This window comes from Crocuta crocuta, unplaced genomic scaffold (assembly GCF_008692635.1).
Source record: "Crocuta crocuta isolate KB4526 unplaced genomic scaffold, BGI_CrCroc_1.0 scaffold17, whole genome shotgun sequence".
NCBI classification, from domain to species: Eukaryota; Metazoa; Chordata; class Mammalia; order Carnivora; family Hyaenidae; genus Crocuta; species Crocuta crocuta.
Window position 1 is genome coordinate 3,770,106 of NW_027532041.1, and position 18,044 is coordinate 3,788,149.

Consider the following 18,044-nt stretch of genomic DNA (forward strand, 5'->3'; position numbering starts at 1 on the left):
TGTATGTATAAAACATGTTATTAGTATGTTTGTGAAAGGAAATTTTTTAAACAAAAGAATTTGATAAATTATCTACTCTCCACCCCTTGTCACTTACTGTTTTGTGCTGGAATAAAGAAACAGAAAACATTTCACATCTATAACCAACTGAATAATGATTGGGTGGTTTCTGTCTGTCTGCTTGATGGATTATGAGGTTGATTGATGAGAAATGTAGTGAAAATGCCATTTATCAGGACTACATTTTTCTCTTTCCTTTTAAAATATTTAAACTAAGTTTCCTGGATACCAGTCTCCTCTTTTTATTATTATTTCAGAGTTTAAAATATATATGTTATGCTTGATCTGAGTTCTTTGTAAATATTTACTTTAATTTCCCTTTTTTGCTATTTATGAGAACAAATGAGCGCTTAATTTGTAGCCTTGATTTTTAGGATGCCTCACTTTTATGTATTTTTCTCACTTATGATACTCAGCCCTTTATTTTTAGGATTTTCTGAACTTTGTGTTTAAAGCGCAGAATTCTTAGAAGATCTAATCTTCAGCTTAAGTTTTAGTTTACTTTGGTACTGTGTTTGAGTTTTGCAAATCAGCCTCTCAGTATTCTTACCTTACCCTGAAATTGGCAAGTGGAATTTAAATTTCTTTAGTAAAAGATGAAATTCATTAATCTTTTACTTTTTCTCTTTCATGGTACCTTTTTTGGAAATTACTGATTTTTTAAACTAGTTAAGAGTAATTGTGGTATAAAATTTTATTTAATAGCTAAAAGTCTTAGATTTCAGGTTAATCTCTGAATTTAGTTTTGAAATATACATGTACCTATTTTTTACTTTCTAAGTTATGTGGATTATATATATAATTTGATTTTAAAACATTTTTCTTAAAATCCATGGTATTAGTCAGAAACAATTAAGGACATTTAAATTAAAATTAAAAATCTCTTCTATCTAAATTAAATATTTTAATTTCTGTTCTAACCTTAAATATTAGAGGCTGAAACTTGTAAAAATTGATTTTTATACATTTAAAATTAAAAAAAAAATAATGTTTTTTATTTATTTCTGAGAGAGAGACAGCATGAGCAGGGAGATACAGAATCTGAAAGAGGCTCCAGGCTCTGAGCTAGCTGTCAGCACAGAGCCTGACACGGGGCTCGAACCTATGAACCATGAGATCATGACCTGAGCAGAAGTCAGACACTTAACCGACTAAGCCACCCAGGCGCCCCTATATATTTAAATATTTAATTGGGATTTCAAAATTGTTCAGGAGCACTTATAGTGAAATGGATACTATAATATTTGAATCACTTTATGTGAGGTTAATTTTACTTAGTTTCACCTCATTCCCCCATTCCCCCCAATCACCCATCCTACCTCCAGCACACACACTGACACATGCATTCAGATGCAGAGAAATTCCACTTTGTATTATCTCTAATTGTAATTACAATTCAGAGTAGCCAACAAAATCATTACTAGTTAGTAATGTGCTACACTTCCTCTTGGACTGGGGTAGGATGATGACAAAATGCCTGTGTGAGGTAAGGTATAAATTTTGACCTGTCTCATGTTAGACATCACTGTTAATGCCTGGTGTATACTAGATACTTGATTGAACATTTGTTGAAAGAATTAATGAAACTGAATATCTTTCCCTGACTTTTTATTCTATTTCATTTATGTCTAACTGCATTGCCACCCTTAAAAGAGCGTATCGTTAGGTATTTATTAGAGCCGTTTTATCAGTTTGAAGTTGAGCCACCAACTGTCATGAACTTTCTTGTCATGTATTGCAAGCCTTGCTTTCCTCAAGTGATTCCTGTCAAAAAAACTTAAAACTAAGAATAAACTTCTTTAAGGTGAATCCAGGTCTTTTTAGATATTGGTACTGACGCCCCAGAACTCTTGATTTAATTCCAGCAATTTGCTTATACCAAACAAAACTCATATGAAATTCATCCATTAAAAATAGATTATAGTAAATGAGATACCTATTTAAAGCAAGGGCAAAGCATTAAAACTCAGACTCTAATTGAGGTCTCATTTTCTTTTTTTGCTATTATCATTTACTACTTATTAGTTATGTTATAATTAATTTCTTAATATACTTTCATCCTGGCTTCCTTCATTTAGATTGCAGAAATCTTCTATATTGACAATCCAGGCTGTAATTAGACAGATGACTTAGGGCTATTTAGATTTTGATTTGATACTTGGAAATATCTTCATGTGGTTTTCTAGTACTCTTGGTTTTCCTCATATTCTCTATAGACACTAGTTCTTGGTTCTAATCACTGAAATATTCAGAAATATTTTTCGTATTTAAGATACCACTGGGCCAACTCTTGCTCCCCATTGGTTTCTTCGACATAACTAAATGGAGGAGAGTACCACTAAATTTCTTTCTGTTAATAAGTTAGTTTAGCTCATGTATTTTATTTTGAATTAGGGCATTATTAATCCTTTATTTTCTGTTGTTTTATCCTCTGTTCCTACCACCTCTTTAACTCTGAATTGATTGTTTTTAAACGAACTAACTCCCAACAGTTTAGAACATTTTTATGTGTCATTTTAGCCATTTTCCTCCTTGCCTTCCACCCCTACCCTAACACTGTTCAATACCTTTGAACACACAGGATCCAATGGAACATAATAGGCAAATGTTGAGTAATCATACTTCAGTTGTTTATCTATGCTTGCTAGTAAAATACTTTAACTTCTCAAAGAGCTAACCAGAATAAACATTCCCTGTCAGCAGTCATGACAGATGTACTGACATTTACCATAGAACTTAAGGTAATGTGTTATTGTTATTTTTAAAGTGGTGTGCTTAAGTTGTTTAATGTAATTCAACATGAGAGTGATTAGGTTCACCAGATGGCTCTTTTATATAAAAAGATTGTTTCCTATTCCTCTTTCATTAGTCTTCCCAGCCCTTTCTCATCAAACAGGTTTAAATTTAAGATCCTTGTTAATTGAGGTTTGAAATTTGTGAAGGGGAGCAGAGAGTAGGGATCGATGTTGCTACTTTACCATAAAGTAGTTTGGATCTTGGTATACCTTTTTGGAGTGGCTGCTACGAAAGTGACAACGTAGAAGCATTTAATTTCTACCCCCTACTATTGTTTACATGTTGTATTTTAAGGCAGTCCTGTCTAGAAGATTGAGTTCTAAAAGCTAAGAGAGTGAGGGGGGTGGGGGGAGGCAGGCTTTTACAAAAAGCTATATTTGCAGGGAAACCTGTGATTCAGAAAAGCAAGCCCAGAATGACTTTTCTTCTCCTTTGGGGTTTATGAATTTAGAATGGATGTCAATGTCTTCCTGTTTTGGGTAAGAAAATGCATGTTTCTGTGTGGTTTGTCACACTGAATTCCAAAGTGCAACTGATCCTTCTGGCCCCTTTGCTCCTTCACCCCCAAACCTCCAACCCCTGCTCCAAGAGATACTAGAAGAGGAGCTAAAGAAAAATGGCTTGACCTGGAACTGCCAGGACTTTTTCTCATCCTGATAGAAGAGAGGCCTACTAAATGTTCCTATCTGTTACTTCTCACCAAATATCCACTTAGAATGCACCTTCTCAAGGATTCCCAGTGCAGGTCTCTTGCACCATTTGCTAGTCTTCACTGTCTTTCTACCCTAGGCCCAGAATGAATTATTCCTATTTCTCAGCTCACTAGTGCTTTTGCTTTCTTAGACGCAGTATCTGACTGCTTCGTGTCTATGTGAGGTATAGACTCAGATATTTTCCTCCACACACTTGCCACTGCGATTTTCTGACTAGTTCCCTTTTTGTTTTGGAACTTTGTCTTCCTACCTCTCACCTCAAATCCATTTATATATATTTTAAATATTCCAGAATTATATTGTTCCTTATATAACCCATGTATATTTATATCCAGCTCAGAATTATATCGTTCCTTCTTTTCACTCTCAACTGCTTGACCTAGATTGTCTTCGTTGCTCATTGACATTCTAGTAATACAAACTCATTTCATCTCATTGCATCCCATCTCTAAGTGGTTCTGGACTAGAGCTGCTTCCATCAAGTGTTTGCCACTTTTCTGGGTGATATTAATTCATGTTTATGCAGCTATAATTCTAGCTATCTGGAATCAGGATATCTGATTTGGCCTATACATCCTAGCCTAAAATTGCCTTACATTATTTGTATAGCACAAAGGTATACCTATGTTGTATTATTTACTTACTGCCAAATCCAAGCAAAACTTCAGGGGAAAGAAGAACTTAACCATAGGCATTAATTGAGGTAATAAGAAAAATGGTTCTTCCAGAAGAGGTGTAACTAACAGAGGCTCAAGACCTGAATCTTGGGCAACACCATGGTTAAGGGTTCAGCATCCTGAGACGAAGGAGGAGCAATTAGGGTGCTGAGCAGAGAGACATAGAAGTTTACCATCCATTATGACCCAAGAAAGTCACAGTTTTCTATCTGGTTTTCTTGAGGGAATTTTTTGTAGATACTTTGGGAATTTGTGATAAATTTTCTTTAGTTGACTAAGAATAGTTAAAATTTAATTTCTGCCTGATGAAATTATGAATAATGATGAAAGCAAGCAAAATTAAAAGCTCTTTACTGAAGGTAGTAAAAATCAGTAATCATTTGTAGTCTTTTAAAATAAGAATGACTTTCACAAAGCAAAGTACTTGGACTGAATTACATGTTACATGGGATTAGTTCTAATTAGATCACCAAACATAATTTCTGTGAATAAAACTACTTTCAGATTGAAATGGTTAGTTCATGTGTTCATAGTAATAAAATCTTACCTATTGGCCCTGTACTTACCTATATGTTGCTTCATAAACTTTAATATTTCTGTGTAAATATATTTTGTCTCATTTAAGTTATTCTCATAAAATAAACAGTGTGTCTAATACTTCATATACTGTGTGCTCAAGTATTCAAAACACTTCTTGGTATTTGGAAGCTATCATCAAAAATTATACATCTTTATACATGAATAAGGCTAGAGTAACACATGAATATGTGGATAAAATATATGAAGAAAATAAATATTTTCAATATCTTGTTATGCTTGTAAAGATTATTAAAGTTTACTTAAGCTTGTTTCTCATGGCTAATTCTCTGTACTTCTGTCAATATGGGTAGAAGTAGTTGAGTTCATGAGTCAGTTTTATTAGTTTGATGGATGCAAGTTTGAAATTAATGACCAAACTGAAATATTAAAAGTATGTTTAGGTTTTTGTTATCCAAGCTTATTCTTTTAACAGCTCTTTGATATATTTCTGGTAAATTGGATTGTGATAAAAATGAGACGCAGTATAATAATTGTTAATCTGTTAAGTAGTTATCTTGAGGTGTCATATTAGTTTGATTATTTTTGTATATTTTTAATAAATATATATGAAATATATTAAGTTTGTTCTTTAATTACAGTGGGTTGGCCGTTGGAGAAGATAATGGACAGAGAGGTTATTTGCTCACCTATGTCATTGCATATATTCGAGTAAGTGATCTCATATTTCCCTTATCAGTTTATATTGCAAATAATACTTTTTCTTTGAATGAATAAAATTATTTTCTTAAATTTTAAGCTAATATGATATAGCACATCATTTGACATGAACATAGGACTAGCTACAAATCTTCAGAATCTCAGTTAAATCTTCCATATGTGCCTTTGAGGAATTTGAAGATTATTTAGATCATTCTGCTCTGTAAAAGAATGGAGACTTTCTCTGTCTGGAAGTTGAGCATGCCATTCCTAACATTGCTTAGTTAGAACCAAGCTGTCTTATTTAGCAACATTTCTCACTTAATTCATAATCAAGTTTTAAATATACATAATCTTTCTTTAACATTAAAAATTGGTATTTAACTTGATTAAGTAGTAATTGGTTCACTGGTGATGATTACTATATAGAATTATAGAATCAAAAAAAGAATTTGTATTTGAGCTCTAAAATATTTCTAATTCCACATTTTCTATTTGTGAGAAACTTTATTAGTCATGGTTACTCCAAGAGTCTACTATAATTGTTGATATGAAAGTATTCTTTCAAAAGTTTATTTATTTATTTTGTTTTTCTACTTTGGCTATAATAAACTCAAGCTTCTTAATTGTTTTCTGCTATTGTTAGGGTTACATTTTAAAAATATTCCTTGTTTATGTAATTTGAAAGCTCTTTTTAAAAGTTTATTTCTCAGATATCCTATTGCGAATTTGACTTTCCCAAATACTGCATTTTCTGATTTTTCACTGGGAAATTGTTCTGAAGGAAATACTTACATAAATTTATATAAAACTTGTTTTTACTTCTCTAAGGAAGCTTGACTTGTGTTCTTATTTTAAAACTAATCTTAAGTAAGATCTAAATTTTAGGTTGCAATGCATTTGAAGCATATACGTTTTTCTGGGCACTCCATTCCCCCAGGCTGATAAGGAAAATTACCTTTATTGCTTGTGTGCTATGTTAGAAATTGTGATTAAGAGATTTACAGATCATGAAAAGTAATAGATGATTTTAGGTCTTATACCTCAACAGACTGTTACTACCCCAAGCTCTTCCATAGTAAGCATTTTGGTATCCACAAGTTTTTGTTTGTTGAGCATTTTCTAAAATATTGACCATTTTCCCATATCACTAAATGCAGAATTCTAGAAAAGGAAATGTAACTGTAACAAGTATAGCTTAGACACTGTTAAAACTGAATCAGAAGCAATTTTGAGACCAGAGGGATTATTTGTTTTATCTTATTTTTTATTTTCCCATGATTAATATTTTTGTCACTAAGTATGTGTTTACTGAGTAAATAAATGCACAAGAGAAAAGCCATATGTTTTAGATCAGTAATTTGGGGATTTTTCCTCCCAATCAGAGGTAGAGTTGAAGTGAATTATTTTACTAGAAATGAAAACTTAACATTTATTGATTTTTCTACTCATAAAATATTCTATCTTTGCATCTCTGGTGGCTTATGAATTACTCTTTTCCAGTTTTGATATCAAAACAGAATTTATTCTGGGTGTTATAAGTTACTTACCATATAAGCATTATATCTTATGTGTTATAAAATATATATATTTTTTAGCAGAGGTGCTTCCAGATATCCTATTTTATTTAGTTTCTATGAAGAGAGGCACTCTATTTTCTAATTTGTTTTTAAAGAAAGGTTGATTTCAGGAAAGAGAGATCCACCTTCTTCCTTTAGTCCCCCCCTGCTCTTACTTCCTTGCTGCCTTGGTCCTTCCATCCTGATGACCACTTTTTCATGTTGTTTAATTTCCTGTTTAGGCTACTAAAATAATCTGTTCTGCTAGTATCCTCTACATGTACATACACAGTTCTTAGAGGCTCCATTCCTTGGAGAAATATTTGAGTTCCTGCCATGTGTCAGGCACACTGCCTGCTGCCAGGTGTACAAAAGAGAACAAGACAAACAAAGTTCCTGTCCTCCTGGGGGTCACTGAGTGACATTTTTCATTGCTTTTATGGGGTGGAGAGTAAAGAACAGTGGAGGTTAAATTAGAAACATTTAATACTAATAATTATGTGAAATACTGACAGTATGACAGTATTATTGATTCTTCTCCAGCTGTTGTAATTCCTTGATTTTTGTGTATTTGTGTTAACAGGACTTGGGTTTGGAATACTATGTATTAGGAGAGTCTTTTGAGACTTCTGCTCCTTGGGACAGGTAAAATATAATAAAACGTCTGATACTACCCAAATATGCTATAGGAATTGCTGAAATTATACATCTTTGTCCATGAATACGCAAATTTTAAATTTTTTATAAAGAAACGTTGAAACAAGGTAATCACTTTTATTTAAATTAATACTTTCATCAGAATATCATATTTGCCAGCTTTTTTTTTTTAAGGCAGATTTGTCCACGTCCCATAGAGGGAAGTTGTTAAAGAATCTTATTGAGCACTTAAGTGTCACTCTATAGTTTTACTAGCTTTGATATAAATTCTTAAGTCCTTAATATGCTTGAAAGTTCTCAAAAACATCCCCCCAAATTATAAAACCAGGTTAACCTTCTTTCGTAATGTATGATTTAGCTTTTGATAGTTGTATGGGTACTATTAAGCAAGATCTTAACTTGCATTTAAGTGATGTCTAAAAGAAATGCAGCTTAAGATATTATGTATAATTTCTATTTCTATGTTATGCACATACATATATACACAAATACTGGTATACAAATATTGGTTAAGGAATTGACAATAAAAACTGATGAGGAAATGTGAAGTGGTTTTGTTAAAAATGGACTTGTGAGTTAACTCATTCAGTAATAAAAATTCCTAAGAAGATTATTAGTACATTTTTATTCTAGTATGCCTTACATTTTATGTTTTCTTTATAAAATTTACAAATTATTTTAAAACAATAATAAGGTACATAACAAATCCCCATGAATCTTACATATCTTAATATTTTTGTTCTACCCTAACTCTTTTTTTCCTTCCCCAGAAGCCTTTTTTCTTTTCTGCGTTCATTCTTTATCTACTATGGGTTATGACTTTTGGTTTGTTGATGTTCATATTCCATGATTGTAGAACAGTAATCAGTTTATAGTATCAATCTGTAATTCACAATTGTTGATACTAAATTTTAACAAGGGGATAAATCTTATAAACAAAAAAAAAAATTATCAACTTACTGAAATCTAAACTTTTGAAGAGCAAATATCATTTGGTAGCCAATCATAGTTGTCTCAAAGACCATTTTAGTCTTATAATTTTCCTTGCTAAGGAAGGTAGGTTAGTGTAATGTTAGTTTTTCAGTATTATGAATTTCCTCATCAATTACTTTTAACTGATGATTGCTATTTGGTTTTTTATTCTTGCAACTGTGGAAGCTTCTCATGTACTGTCTTTTCACTTTTTTAATCCTTGTACTTTTTACATATTTAATAGAGTCATTGACAATATCTGTTTCATACAGGGTTATATGTTTGGTTTGTTTTCATTTAAAACACCTTCATCAGCTGAAGTTTTCATAAATAATAAAATTAATGGAAAACAGCTACTTTCCTGATACAAACCTTTTTTACCCATTTAACATCTTTTTTTTTTTTTTCTCTCTCTAACGTTTAGCTCGGTAGAGACCATGTTTAGCAGAAACCCAAGGGGGTCAGAGACTCACACGTTATTAGGTTGCTGGGCCTTTTCATGCATAAGTCTCTTAAGGGGTTATTTGTCTTACTAGTTTTTCTGTTTTTCTCAGTAGTCCTACAAAATAACTGTATCTGTTGAGTGCACAATGAATATTCTGAATAGACTCCCACGAATGAACTCGGGAATAATGTAAGAATGTACCCTAAAAAAACAGCTGTCTAAAAGGTCTGAGTTGGAGATTTAAACATTTTGGAGACACTAGCATGAGGCTTGTGATTAACACCCAGGGAGTAGATACAAACCCTTATACATAGTATGGATGAAGGGAAAAAAGAGGGCCTAAGAAAGAAGTCCATGGAACCCCAAAATTTACAGGTTGGATATACAAACAAGAGCTAGCAAAAGATTATATCTAGAAGATTTGGAGGAAAACCAGTGATGTAAGAGAAGTCCAGGAAAATTTTTTTCAAGCAGGAAATAGTCAACAGGATTAAATTTGCTAATAGGTCAGCTGATAATTTAAAAGTATACATAGTTATGTTTATCTTACATAGAATTATTGGGCCCAGTGGACTGTATTGGCCTTTGTACAAGTTCTGTGGGAGAATACTTTAAGAACTCCCCTCTGGGGTTGCCTGGGTGTCTCAAGTCGGTTAAGCGTCCAACTCTTTATTTTGACTTGGGTCATGATCCCATGGAATTCCATTTTCTAGAGTCATGATAAAGAACTTATTTATAAATTTCTACTATTCATTAAAACCTATAGCCATTAAAGCTTACTTAGTAGGTTTTATTTGTATTTGAAGTATTTGGTTTTAGAAGTTGGATTTTCAAAATAAAGACAAATTCCAATAATCTAAATACTTTTACAGGAGATATATTAAAAATATACATCCTTACCATTCCATAAATGAGGCATAAATAACATTGATAAATTGTATTTGCCTACATTCTTATAGAATTAAGCAGAATTTAACTTAAGAGAATTGTTTTGTAAAATTAGAATTTATAAAACTTTCAGACACTATCTTAAAAAAATAAAATTTGATATGCTAATAAAATAGCTAGCAAAACATTAAACCCCTTTCCATATTTATATTATAACCATATATTCTTTGTTCTTATTGGAAATATAGATAATTTTAATGTGTTTTATAAAGCATAATCCATGTAAATGTTATGGTTTTTATCAAATTGGCTCTCACACAGTCAAATCAGTCTTTAGACTAGAGATGGCTCGGTCTTTTGTGTTTCTTTGTTATCTTTTCCACTCTCCTGATTCTAAACAGACGTAGATTTAAAACACAGAATCAGCGTCAGTATATTGTCAGGATATTTATTGGAGAATAAAATAGCTTATGTGTACCTTAGAAGTTTTTTCAGATGAAACAGAATATGTAGTAATAACAAAATATTACAGCTCTCATTAGAAAATAGATTAATCAAATCTTTTGTCTCTGAATCTCCAAACTAGAAACTCTGATTGACATCTATTTTCCATTTTAGAACTTTTTCCTGAACATGTTCCCAAAGTATGAATGTATCACCATTAGACCTCTTCTACTCCAAAATAGGACCTTGAAAATTATATCAAAAACCTAACAACAAAAGAAATCAGATGCCTTCATATTTTAAAACAATGGTATCTTGGGGTCAAAATGAAATTTGGTGAAATGTGAATAAAGTCTGTGTTCTAGTTAATAGTGATGTCCTGAAACCAGTTTCTTAGTTTTGACAAATCTATCATGGCTGTATATTAACATAAGAGGAAGCCAGGGAAAGAGGAACACTTTGTACTGTCTTTGTGACTTTTCTGTATCTAAAATTATTTCATGGGGCGCCTGGGTGACTCAGTGGTTGAGTGTCTGACTTGGGCTCAGGTCATGATCTTGCAGTCTGAGTTGGAGCCCCTACATCGGGCTCTGTGCTGACAGTGCAGAGCCTGGAGCCTGCTTCAGATTCTGGGTCTCCCTCTCTCTCTCTCCCCCTCCCCCACTCATGCTCTGTCTATCTGTCTCTTTCTCTCTCTCTCTCTCTCTCTCAAAAAAACATTTAAACATTAAAAATTTTTTTTAAATTATTTCAAATAAAAAATTTACTTAAAAGATAGAAAAAAAGGATTAATGTTATTAAATATTGTAAATCCTCCCTTCCCTTTATGAACTATTTCTTACCTGTTTTCACTGACTTTTAATACCAGTCTATCACAGCTTTATACATAGTTCACATCCAGTAAGTCTTTGTTAAACTAGATTTTAGCTTAGAGCTTAACAAAAGGCAATTGGATATTTGGTATAACCTCATGATTATTGACTAAATTATTTTTATATTTAAGGAAATATCTTAGACATGGACACAGATTGGTACCCCTGTAAACCTAGAATTGACTTTTCATTAACATACTCATTATAGCTATTTAAAAAACCTTTAAAATCTTGTGATTAAATTTATTACTTTTGGGTTTTTTTTAATGTTTATTTATTTTTTGAGAGAGAGTGTGTGTGTGAGCTGGGGAGGGACAGAGAGAGGGAGACACAGAATCTGAAGCAGGCTCCAGGCTCTGCACTGTCAGCACAGAGCCCGACACGGGGCTCCAACTCACAAGCCATGAGATCATGACCCTTATAAGCTAAAGCCGGACACTAAACCAACTGAGCCACCCAGGTGCCCCTGATTAAATTTATTTTGAAATTGGGTTTACCTAAGTGTAGGAAATTGCCTTCAGGAAGCTTGAGTATGCTCTTCTGACTTCTATCTTTCCTATGGCAAAAAAGGGGAGAACTTTGCCCCTGTGAAGCTATGAATGGAAGGCTCAATTTGAATTATCAAGGCTCATATTCATTCTTGAAGGAATAAGTATGAAAATTTGTTAGAATTTCTGACTTGAAGGATGCCAGATAAACTAGCGTTTGTTAGAATTTTTATAATTTATTTGAAAACTTAATATTGTATTCAATTATGTTTTCTAGGGTTGTGGATCTCTGTAGAAATGTAAAGGAACGAATAACAAGGGAATGCAAAGAGAAGGGTGTTCAGTTTGCTCCTCTTTCTACATGCAGGTGAGGTTTTTGTTATTGTTCTTTTACTACTTATTCTGGGGGGGGAATCCATATTTTAATTACTAGAGAAATATAATTTGTGAAAAAAGGAATAGCTTTGATCTGTTTCATTTAGCAAAATTTCCTTTCCTAAACTTCACTTTTGCCACCTTCTTAGGATTATGCTACTAGGGTTTTTAGAGCAGTCTTAAACCCTTTAGGAGTAGAACACCTTTCCATAAGTGAGCCCTCTACCCCTTCAAGACAGCAGGATAGTGAAAAGCCAAACCTTGGAGCCCTGGGAATAATTAAAAGACTTCCTTTTAATTCACTGAAATTATAAATCACATATATATTTAAGAAAAAATAATATATAGTCAACATAGCTTTTTCTTCAATAGACAAAAAGCACTTTAACCACTTTATTAGTTATTGATTCAATGAATGGGCATTGAATAAAGGGGTGAGTGGAGCAGAATATCCAAATGAAGATTAACTCATTGCTTTCAATAGATCTTTCTTCAATAATGGAAATACTCTTTATTTGTCCTGTCTGTTATTGGTGCCACAAGCCACCTATGGGTGTGGGGCTATTGAAATGTGGCTAGTGTGACCTGTAGCACTGAATTATAAATTTTATTTAATTTCTAATAACTTAAATTTAAAATACTGCATGTAGTTAGTATCTTCCATAGTGGACAGTTAACTAACTGCAAATCCTGTCCCCTTTGTTAAATGGCAGCAGTCCAAAAGGAGGTCTTCTTGTGAAGGAGCACTTTGTATTGAGTCACTTGATAATTAAAAGACCTGGATAAACACCAGAAGATTAAATGTATCAAGATTAAATCAAGCATGTGACTTATCTATAAAGTTATAGAATTAATTGGAATAAAGATATAAAATAAAGGCAAATTAGGATAGATTATGTGAAGGGGATATTTAGATGATTCAGTCATAATCTAGCACTTTAAAATTTATGAAACATTCTGTGTTGTATAACTGCTGCTTTTTTTTTCCCCATGTGTCAGGGAAGGGGAATTTCAAGAATATAACTCAATTAATTTGTAGGGGAAAAAAATTTCAAATAAGCACAAATACAAATTAAGTAATTTGGGAAGTGATATAATATATTTATTATTAAGTGCACCAGATGCTGGACTCTGAAAAAACAGATACGCCTCAACAAAACAACATTTCTGTGTATTTCTATTCATGATGCTTACTTAATCTCAGCCTAAGAGGGCAGACCTGGGCCTCTTCCAGCCCAAGAACCAGACCCTGCTGGCTTACTGTATTGCCATGGCAACTGCCTGCTTAGGTTTTAAATTTCTTTGGTTTGTAATACTACATGTGTCTGAAAAGTGAAGTTACTCTTCTGCTGTTATTTTGTTAGTAATTTTTAGTAAAACTAGTAATTGTTAGTAATTTTTAGTAAAAATTATATTTTATCTATTTAAAAAAAATTAATGTTTTATTTCTTTCTGAGAGAGAGAGAGCGAGAGCGTGAGCAAGGGAGGGTCAGAGAGAGAGGGAGATACAGAATCTGAAACAGGCTCCAGGCTCTCAGCTATCTGTCAGCACAGAGCCGGATGCAGGGCTCGAATCCACGAACCATGAGATCATGACCTGAGCCGAAGTTGGACGCTTAACCGACTGAGCCACCCAGGCGCCCCCCAAAATTTTAGATTTTATTAGTAATTTAATCTCTTTGAACTCTTAAGTTGATTGTAGGTAAAGCAATGGTAATACCATCTACTTGATGAGACTTGTGAGAATGAATTGAGAAAGCATATGAAAGGCTCTATGAATGCCATTTTATTATTGTGTAGTCATTACATTAAACTTGAAGTAGACAACCTATACTAGTGCTAGTAAGGGACATCTGAATATTTTTCTTCTCCAATGACAAATCCTCATGAAGATATCCAAGTTAAGTCTTTGGTATTTTCCTATAGCATGATAATTTGCATGTATTTGCTTTGCAAGACTAGAAATATTTCTGTATTCTGCAAACTGCTGTCTCTTCTGAGGTTTTTTTTTTCTATCTTTTACACCCTCATCTTATACTTCCCTGCTACCATATTGTGTTTCTTAGTTCTACTTATTGCCTCCATTGGGACAGATACCTTTTAGAATTTGCTAAATTTTTATGCTTCTGTTGGGGTAAGAAAGTAAAATTCTAACATGAGATGTGAGGAAATCATCTTTCTTTTACATTAACTGTTCATGTCAACCAGAAGGATCTCCTTGAAATTGTGTTTTTTTGCTTCTGTGTAGGAGAGACAGTCAGGGTCCAAAGAACATTTCAGGAAGTTCCAAACCTATTTAATTAACCTGTGTATTGACATGTTTTAGAACAAATATATTTGGGGTTGAATCTGAGAATATATAAGCTAAAAATATGGACTTACAGATTATTGACTGGATATTTGATATATATGTAGGGGTCTTGTTCTGTACAACAAAAAGCTTATAACTTGGTAAACCTACTGGTGGCTTAGTGACTAATCTTGGAGAGAACCTTTCCAAAGTAAAAGTGTACATGCTCTTTCTTCTTCTTTTTTTTTTTTTTTAACTTAGAGAGACATTTAAAAATAAACCTTTTTTCTTAAAGTCTAATTAAAAATTTTGTGTTTATTTATATTATGAACCCAAATTGATACTTAATTCTTTTTTTGACTTTCTAGTCGGACAGGCCTCTTTATTATAGTTCTGAAAATAAATCAGGCCTAATAATCCAAAAGTCATTTGTGACTAGTAAAATTTCAAACATTTTAAATAATAGAATCTGTTTTCGTGTAGTTGAGAATTTTTAAATTTTTTATCAAGTAGCATCTTAATAGATTTTATCGCCACATCCTCTTTCTGCCCCATCTCCCTTATCTCTCCAGACTCCCCCTCCCATTATCAGACTCTCATTGTGATAAACCACTACTTCTTGAACATTACTGCAAAGTGAAGCATTCTGCCTCAGGACACCTTCTATAGTAACACACGTTCTGGTTCTTCAGAAGGAGCTCATAAAGCCTAAATAAGGATCTTCATTATGTCTTATAAGTAGATGGACTTAGAGTGAATTTGACATATGTGTTTTATTAAGTAGCTATTTTTTAAGAATGATTTTCTGATAAAAATTTATATACTCAGCTTCTGTGATCATTTTATAAAACCAAAATTTTGAATGTACAGAGTCTAGTTATTTGAATGGCTTTAATAAATGGGAGTTTTAAATGTAGTTCTTATATCTCATACTTGATAAATACTAACATCAGTCAATCACCAGAGTTTGATTTTAGTTATTTAGCTGCTTAATAATGTGGCCAAGGAGCTTGTTGTGTGTTAAGTGTAAATGTTGAATGTGTGAAATACATTTTTTTAAACTAGTTTTTAAAAAATTACTCCAAAATTGATTTGAAATAATTCTGTCATTGAAATTGAAGATCCCAAGGAAAATAATAAGCTGTAGGGTGCATTTATTGAGTTCACTTATTTCATTTCCATCTATTAAAATGTACTTTGTATATTGGAAAAGAAATTCTAACCCAAATTTTCTGAAGAAGTTTTATGGGAAGAAATTCCTAGCCAGTGTGTCTAACACAGGTAAAGTACTCCAAAAACTTTTTAGAAATTAAAGAATAATACTATGACTTTGGTAGCCGTGATATTACCTGTTCAGATGATTTTTGGAAGAGGTTGGTGTTAAGTATTGTAAATGATAGAACTGATCTATTAAAAGGTGTTGGATCTGAGTCACTTTCTGAAGTATACCCAAATTGAGGTTTTCCCAAAAATGTTTTTTTATTATTTTTACTTTGTCTTTGCCTGCGATACTGATCAATGAAGCTTTGTTGTGACTTTTAAAAGCCTGCTTATCTGTTGAAAAGTGAACTCTTTGGTATAGATCCTGGATTTGTTGGGAGGTAGCAGTGCTTTCTTAATATTGAGTTGCATTTTCTCTTTATTGGTATTGATTCAAATATGAATGATACATATTTTACTAATTGCTATAAACTCGTTTCATTCAGGTATCCTTTCGATTTATTTAAATTTGGTTATTCCTAAATGATAGTGCCCTCATAGTTAAGATGGTTCTCCAATTTTTCTTAAACTTTGTAAATCTGGTACTTAAAATGTAAACATTCAAGAGATCTTTTTTATGAGTGTGAATTAACACTAGACGAAAAACACAGCTGGCAAATTGACAGTAACATTGTTAAACAGTTCATTTCTTCTGTTCTGAGGCACCTAACATTTGGCCTAAAAGGCCATTAAAATTTTAGATTAGATTCTGTTTGTATTGTTGTAGTAAAAAGAGTGTTTCCTCTGTATTTTCTCCTTCTGTTAAATTAAATTCTTTGTAGGAAACTCTGTAAATTGCATTCACAGATTTGACTATGATTATTTTAGCACTCTTATATTTTTTCTCTAATGTTTGTTTATTTATTTTGAGAGAGAGAGAGCATGTGCACAAGCTTGAGAGGGACAGAGAGAGGGGGAGAGAGAATCCCAAACAGGCTCTGTGCTGACCATGCGAAGCCGTACATGGAGCTTGATCTCATGAACTGTGAGATCATGACCTGGGCCGATATCAAAAGTCAGACACTTAACCACCTGAGCTACCCAGATGCTCCTTAGCCTCTTTTAAATGCTTCACCTAATTTCATTTGGAAAGCCCAGGTATATATCATATAAATGATTTAATAATCTAATGTTCCTGATATCTTTTGTAAACATATATACAACATGCACACATATGGGGCCCAAAGAGTAAAACCTTCAGAGATAGTATTTTAAAGCTTTAATTAAAAATTTAATATGATCATTAAATTTGTTTCCAAAGTTCTTAATAATTATTAGTATAAAGTTAGAGAAGATGCTTTATTTTACCCAGTCTGGTCACTTGTGGTATTTGAACATTTCTCTTGTTTCTGAGTTTTAAGTTCTCATGCCTATTTCTGTTGACTTCAAGGAAGTTTATAATGTCCCATTTAGTCTGTTTGGGGCTTCTTTAACTTTGTGATCTATTTCATAAAACAGCAACAACAACAAAACTTCCAAAGAGGTGGGTTGTTTCAGGCCAATTAGAGAAACATTTACATTGTTTTTAATTAAAACTTTAAACTCTTTAGGTAATAACCCATACTTACCCGAAAAAAGTAGTTAAAAACAGTACAAATAGTTCCTGTATTTCTTTCATCCAGGCAATCTACATTCCTTCCATAGAATTAAGAAGCTGGAGAGAGAATGAGATTAAGGTTTAAGCAAAACAGATAATCTTGCCTTTAAGTTTCTAGATGTTAAATCTAAATGCATTTAACTTAAAGCCTTGTGGGGGTTGTCTGTTTGTTTTTTAGGGTGACGCAGACTTATGATGCAGGTGCATGTATCTATTTCTACTTTGCCTTTAACTACAGGGGAATAAGTGACCCACTGACTGTGTTTGAACAAACCGAGGTAATTTTGCATACATGAATATGTCCTTACGCTCTTTTACTAATTTAAATAAACTTTCCTATCAATTTATGAATTTTATTTTGACTCTGTTTAATCACTCAGTGGCTTACCTGGTCGATAGTCAATAGAAATTAGAAGCATATTTGTTGCACTGAGTTATGTACTGAATTGTGAGTCTAAAATTAATCTCTCTATAGATATTAGAATTAATATTCTAAAATTAATATTCTGTAACCTGTGATTCTTTGGTTGTTACTTTCAATCTATAAGACTGTATTAAATAACAAAAGGACTATAGGAATCCTTGATATCACTGGCCGTTCACCCATTTCCAGATGATGGCTGCAGTTGAGGTCAGCAGCCGTAAGGTTCTTGGTCTGTATTGCTGTATTGTCCTCATTCTAAGTTTACAATTGCTCTAGTGATACAGAGGCCAT

The 18,044-nt window shown here is 32.7% G+C and overlaps 1 protein-coding gene across 1 annotated transcript in view; it reads left to right on the forward strand.

Annotated features, from left to right (window-relative positions):
- The window catches only part of AGPS (alkylglycerone phosphate synthase), a 110,328-nt gene that overhangs the window by 72,558 nt on the left and 19,726 nt on the right, over positions 1–18,044 (forward strand). Inside the window, exons 14-17 of the mRNA XM_077776313.1 lie at positions 5,425–5,494; positions 7,625–7,686; positions 12,085–12,174; positions 17,508–17,607. Of these exons, the coding sequence (XP_077632439.1) occupies positions 5,425–5,494; positions 7,625–7,686; positions 12,085–12,174; positions 17,508–17,607 (322 nt within the window). The remainder of the gene's footprint in view (positions 1–5,424; positions 5,495–7,624; positions 7,687–12,084; positions 12,175–17,507; positions 17,608–18,044) is intronic.